Source organism: Portunus trituberculatus, chromosome 49 (assembly GCF_017591435.1).
Source record: "Portunus trituberculatus isolate SZX2019 chromosome 49, ASM1759143v1, whole genome shotgun sequence".
Classification (NCBI taxonomy): Eukaryota; Metazoa; Arthropoda; class Malacostraca; order Decapoda; family Portunidae; genus Portunus; species Portunus trituberculatus.
The window spans coordinates 15,548,209-15,554,421 of NC_059303.1; the positions used below are offsets into that span (position 1 = coordinate 15,548,209).

Below are 6,213 nucleotides of genomic sequence, written 5' to 3' on the forward strand. Positions count from 1 at the left end.
TCTATGCTTTGAGTGTAAGCGGTTGCCCGTCGGAGTTTCTAGAAAGAGTGTCGTGACGTCATGTTTGTTATTGTCGTTGTGAGAGGGAAGGCGATCGTGCCGCTACCAATCAAATCATCTTGTGATCACGCCCTCTGGCAGGTTTAAAGAGTGTTAGCCAAAGGGTGCTCAGATTACATCATGTGACGTAATGTTTTCCCCTCGGACAAAGGAATGAGAACCGACGCCATTCAGACCACCAGGCAGGAGCCTTGCGGGAGCACCTGCCGCTACGCCACTCCGCTCCCCTCATCTCATATCTCGGGCTGCGTATAAATTCTTATCTCCTGATTGTAGGAATCTGTTTCCTTGGCACTTATTTAGTCACTGTGTTTAGTGACGTGTGAATATTTTGGTGTTTTGTGTGCTAACCTGGTATATTTGGTGATTTATCTTTGTCCATTGCAGGAGACGCTGTCGGCCATTTTGTGTATAGCCAAGAGGGATTTTGGGTGTTAATGTGGTTGTATTACCTATCAGTCATAATATTTGAGGTGATTTACCTATTTTTGTGTGTACCAGCCAGAGGGGAGGGCAAGTGTGTGGTGAATTTATTTACTTATTGCTTCTAATAAGTGTTGTACTTATTTACTTATTTTTGTGGTCTCATATTATACTTTTTCACCCTTAAGCAGCTTATTTATTATATTTCTTGGTGCTAATGAGTTATTTCTTTTGTTGTGTATGTGGTGTTGAGCTGCAGGTGTGTTGACACCCCACGGGTGACTTATTTCAGTATTGAGCAGTTAGGTTAAACTTATTTACCTGATTTATTATATTTTGTGATTCTATATTTTTGTGAGTGCTATTATTTTCTCTATTTGGATGTGATTATTATACTTTTAACTATCCACGGGCCTTAAGTTTAATTTTGTTTGCTGTTAAGTTAACTTTGCTTATTTTTGTTAATAAATTATTTTAAGGATTTAATCCCTTTCCTTAATCTTTCCTTATTATAATTTTTTTTTCAGTTGTATTACACCCTTGAAAAGCCTTTTGCGTTAAGAACCGTTGCATTAAAGCCAAGTCACTCTTGACTACTTTATCTTAATTTTTGTATTTAATAAGAGTGATTTAACCTCCTTGAGGGCACTGGGTCAGGCTGCTTGGGGGTCGTAACAGTATGGAATATCCTTCCCATAAAGACTTATTAGATAGAATGGATTCAAAACTACTCTCCCCTGACTGAATGCCTCTCACCGCTGGAATGTTGCATGTCTCGCTATCTTCTACCACTATTGCATGTTAACTGCTCTTCTGATGCTGCTAATTACATGCCTACCTTCCTCCTGCGGCTTCGCTACGCAAGACTTTCTTCTTCCTCTCACCCCTATTCTATCCAAATCTTTAATGCAAGACGTAACCAATACTCTTAATCATTCACACCTTTCTCTGCTAAGCTCTGCAACTTCCTATCTGCTTCTGTATTTCCAACTTCCTATTGCTTAAAAAGGAGGTTCCATGACATTGTATTTGGTTAACTCTCTCGGATCTACACGTAGACTGGCGTTCTAAGAGGGACTTTTCTTTTTTTCTTTTTCGTCTTATATTGTTTTTTGGCCAGCTTTTCCCTCTTACATAAAAAAAAGAAACACACACACTAATGCAAATTATGTTACAGGCACAGTGATGGTTCCAAACTCTCACAACGCTCTACATTGCCTGCAACCACGTGCCGGGCCAGATCTTAACAGATAAAGGAGAAGCAAAAAGTACCTGTGATGCCAGGTGACCAGGTCACCTTTCCTTCCCACTGGAGGTTGTATTGCGACACTGGACAGTATGTGCGGTAAGGACGCCAACACGCCCGCACATCAGGACCGGGCTGGAGACAGTCCAGCCGTTCTGGCAGCACTGAAATGAAGCAAAAGTATGACTTCCTTTACAATCATTGCTTTAAAATTGGTCACACACAAAAGAAACCACGAAAACTAAAGGCGTTAAGATTATTCATTGTAACCTGAACACTTTTCATGTGTCTTGACTCACCATCGTTACGGGGAATCACTTCCTTTTCCTCAGACCGCTGCCCCCACCCGTCATCCTTGTCGGCGTGGTTACGAGCCGCCACAGAGATGGAGACACTGTAACACCCATCCAGAGTGACAGTCGTGGTGTGCATTTCCCCGCTCACATTCTTCACAGAGTTGGTTGAGTTATCTACAAATATTCCGTACTCAATGATTTGTCCATTCTCCTCGGCAGGAGGCTCCCACGTGACCCGCACCTCACCCTGGGGCTCCGCCACCACGGACACGAGCACCGGTGGCCCCGCATCTGTGGAAAACAGGTCCAGATCAAAACAAGCAAACTTGCACTGTTACCACTATAGTACTTCTCCCTTCTTAATGGACTTAGTTTTTTTTTTCAATTAGCCATTTATTTATTTGTTTTACTGAGTACCTGGCACTGCGTCTTACAGACATGACAGCAGCAGTGAGGCGAACAGAGGCACACTTACTTGTATCGAGGGAGTTGCCACTGCACGAGGTGGAGTCGCCGAAGATGCCGTCAACGGAGGCAGCGATCTCGAAGGTGTAGCTGTGGTAGGGCGGCGGGTCAAAAATCGAGTGGGAGAGTCCGTTGATGGTTTCGTTGTAGCTTTTCTCCTCTCCATCTCCCCATAACTTTTTCACCGTCCAGTCCACGCTGTAAGGTCCCAGGGCGCAGTAGCTTGTTGGTTTGTGCCAAGATACTGTGATGTAGCCTTCATGTGCATCAACTGAACAGTCTGTGGGCACCAACGGAACTGTTGGTGCAATGAGGAAAAGACTCCTTGACTTTGAACATAATAAGAATGTTGAAAAGTATTTCTCACTCTCTCTCTCTCTCTCTCTCTCTCTCTCTCTCTCTCTCTCTCTCTCTCTCTCTCTCTCTCTCTCTCTCTCTCTCAGATGACTTACTTATGGAACTGGCTCATAATTCTGTGGATATAAGCAGGTCTGTTTTATATAGGGGGGGGGTCAGTGGAAGGTTTGTGGCTAATTGTGTACAGTTTCCCTGGCTTTGTGTTGTACTCACTATCGTCCTTTGTTTTACTCCAGACTGTCGCTGGGAAACTTGCATCCGTTTTGGCGTAATAGGAACTGACGGTAATATCATACGTCGTGCATGGTCGCAGACCATCAATCAAGTACTGGGTGTCGAAAACTCTTAAATCATATACACCAGCGATGAGAACAGTGATGGAATAATAGTCTGGTAGCAGGGCCGGTGGAGACCAGCTGACATTGATAGCAGAGGAGCTGATTCCCTCAGCGACGAGGTCCTGAGGAGGATCACCGGCTAGGGAAAAAGCAAATGGAGGACAAGGTTACGAGGAAGAGCTTGAGATATGCTAGGCGCCTTCACTGCATCTTTTCTTTGAATAGCTAATCATTATGCAAACAAGGAAGATTATAGCCACACGTGACTCGTACTTACAAGGTGTTGTCGTGGTGTATGTAATGGAGGCGGCTGAACCTTCCCCAGTTAAGGTAGAAGCGTACACACTGAAGGTGTAAAGTGTTTCTGGCGTCAGTGGTGACACTTTCACTGTTGTCTCTTTCACCAGGATCTCTTTGGGCTGGGATCCATTTTCTTGGTAGGTCACTCTGTAATGTTCGATGTCACACTGCGTGTTAGGCTTCTCCCACGCCAGCGTCACAGAATTGTAGGTGTCATCCTCCACGCGGAGTCCTTGTGGCTCCGGGAGATCTGTGGTGAATATATTTTCCTGGAAAACTTGGTAACACTGTGCTCTGACGCCCCACAAGAGTAATCAGTACTTGTGGAGGGACAGGTTTTTGTTGTAATTGTCATGCATAGTATAAATAAAACAATACGATTCATTATATACGTATATATATATATATATATATATATATATATATATATATATATATATATATATATATATATATATATATATATATATATATATATATATATATATATATATATATATATATATATATATATATATATATATATATATATATATATATATATATATATATATATATATATATATATATATATATATATATATATATATATATATATATATATATATACAGGGGGGGCGGATACTTCCGATTTGAGAATGAAATAAAAACCTGTTCACACTTCACAATTCTTTATTCTTCTTTTATGCCTTTCACACAACATGGGAGATTTTCTTTTACACTGTTTTAAAGACAATATCTTTTAAATGTCCACCTCCATTGTCAATACACTGATTCAGACGATTTCGGAAGCTTTGGTCTACTCTCTCCAGCATGTTGAGCGGTATATTAGCTATTTCAGTTTGGATGGCGTTCTGTAGGTCTTCCAGGGTCTGTGGACGGTCGTTATAAACCAGGGATTTGAGATATCCCACAGGAAATAATCACAGGGGACTAAATCAGTGTGTGCCCACACTGCACGCATTTCAATGGGATTCCTGAGAGAAGCTTTTCCCGACCGACTGATTTCCCTGAGAGGAGACTTAAACTGGCCTGCGCGCTCACCTGATTTAGACCCCTGTGATTATTTTCTGTGGGGATTGGTTTATAACGACCGTCCACAGACCCTGGAAGACCTACAGAATGCCATCCGAACTGAAATAGCCAATACACCGCTCAACATGCTGGAGAGAGTAGACCAAAGCATCCGAAATCGTCTGAATCAGTGTATTGACAATGGAGGTGGACATTTAAAAGATATTGTCTTTAAAACAGTGTAAAAGTAAATCTCTCATATTGTGTGAAAGGCATAAAAGAAGAATAAAGAATTGTGAAGTGTGAACAGGTTTTTATTTCAATCTCAATCGGTAAGTATCCGCGCCCCACCCTGTGTATGTATATATATATATATATATATATATATATATATATATATATATATATATATATATATATATATATATATATATATATATATATATGAGAGAAGCACAGAAAGTTAGAGCTTAGTGAAAAGACCACAGCGATACTAATAACTGCAATGGTAACAGTGAAAAAGGAGAAGCGGAACAACTTACTGCTGGAGTCAGTCTGTCCGTCGACCACAGCCGCGTCACTCATGACTCCGCTAGATGATACGGTCTTCACTCCAAATGTGTAGGTCGTGCAGTCTTCGAGACCTTCCCAAAAGTAATAGGTCTTATCAGTTGTGTCTTGCATGTGTTCGCCCTCCACATATACGAAGTAGTGGCTGACATCAGTAGTGGAAGGTTTCCTCCAAGTCACCAGCATGATGGATGGCCCCTGCGGCAACACTATTAAGTTCTGAGGAATGTCGGAATCACCTCCAGCTTTGCCTGTAGGTAGATAAAAGCACAATAACGCTGTCAAGAGGAGACAGACGCCTCTGGTGAAGGAAATCATTCTGCAGTGGCTGGAGTGGTTGGCTGCAGTGGTGTAGCTGATCTTTGTGGCGCACTCTGCTAATATGAGCACACTATCAGGCAGTGGAGCCCGGCTGATAACACATTATATTTCCTAGAAGTGAATGTTAGGCTTAAATTTACGTCAATACATTTCGATTCTTTGTTTAATAATAATGTTTTTTTGCATTTCATGAAGCTTAATTAATATGACGTTTCTCAGCTAACATTACGAACGGACGCGTCAACGATGTTTCTGGTGCTGTCCGCGGTTCACCAGTGCTGTGCGCGTCAGATGGGTGGGAACTGAAGGGAAAAATAAGATCTATTAATTTATTACCGCATACTTTCACTCCTCGAATCATGGAGCCCTACGTCCACAAGAGGAGCGGTTTCCTTGAATCCACGGAGATAGTACGAGTATAAAGACGATTGATTATAACAATGATAATGATAACAATATCTAGAATACACTTGCTGATATTACCTACCACTATTACCACTACTACTACTGCTGCTACTACTACTAGTACTACGACAACTACTACTACTACTACTACTACTACTACTACTACTACTACTACTACTACTACTACTACTACCACTTTTACTTATACTATTACTATTATTACTACCACCACCACACCACCACCACTACTACACTACTACCAACGATAATGATTAAAGCAATAACAATAAAAACACGAATAAAAGCCCAAAACAAGCGATCGTAGCAGTAATCAGAATAAAGAGACAGAGATACTTCTCACCACTACAGACAACACTCAACACTTCATTCTTGAAAAGACTGTGCTGTGATGGGTCGT

General features: G+C 41.4%; 1 protein-coding gene across 1 annotated transcript in view; it reads right to left on the reverse strand.

The window, feature by feature from the left end:
- Nucleotides 1-5,451, reverse strand: part of LOC123499282 (phosphatidylinositol phosphatase PTPRQ-like) — a 33,284-nt gene extending 27,833 nt beyond the window's left edge. The window contains exons 1-6 of the mRNA XM_045247082.1: nucleotides 5,042-5,451; nucleotides 3,463-3,735; nucleotides 3,061-3,324; nucleotides 2,501-2,788; nucleotides 2,029-2,316; nucleotides 1,756-1,893 (exon numbers count right to left, since the gene is read on the reverse strand). Of these exons, the coding sequence (XP_045103017.1) occupies nucleotides 1,756-1,893; nucleotides 2,029-2,316; nucleotides 2,501-2,788; nucleotides 3,061-3,324; nucleotides 3,463-3,735; nucleotides 5,042-5,387 (1,597 nt within the window). The 5' untranslated portion in view covers nucleotides 5,388-5,451. The remainder of the gene's footprint in view (nucleotides 1-1,755; nucleotides 1,894-2,028; nucleotides 2,317-2,500; nucleotides 2,789-3,060; nucleotides 3,325-3,462; nucleotides 3,736-5,041) is intronic.
- Nucleotides 5,452-6,213: the final 762 nt, after the last annotated feature.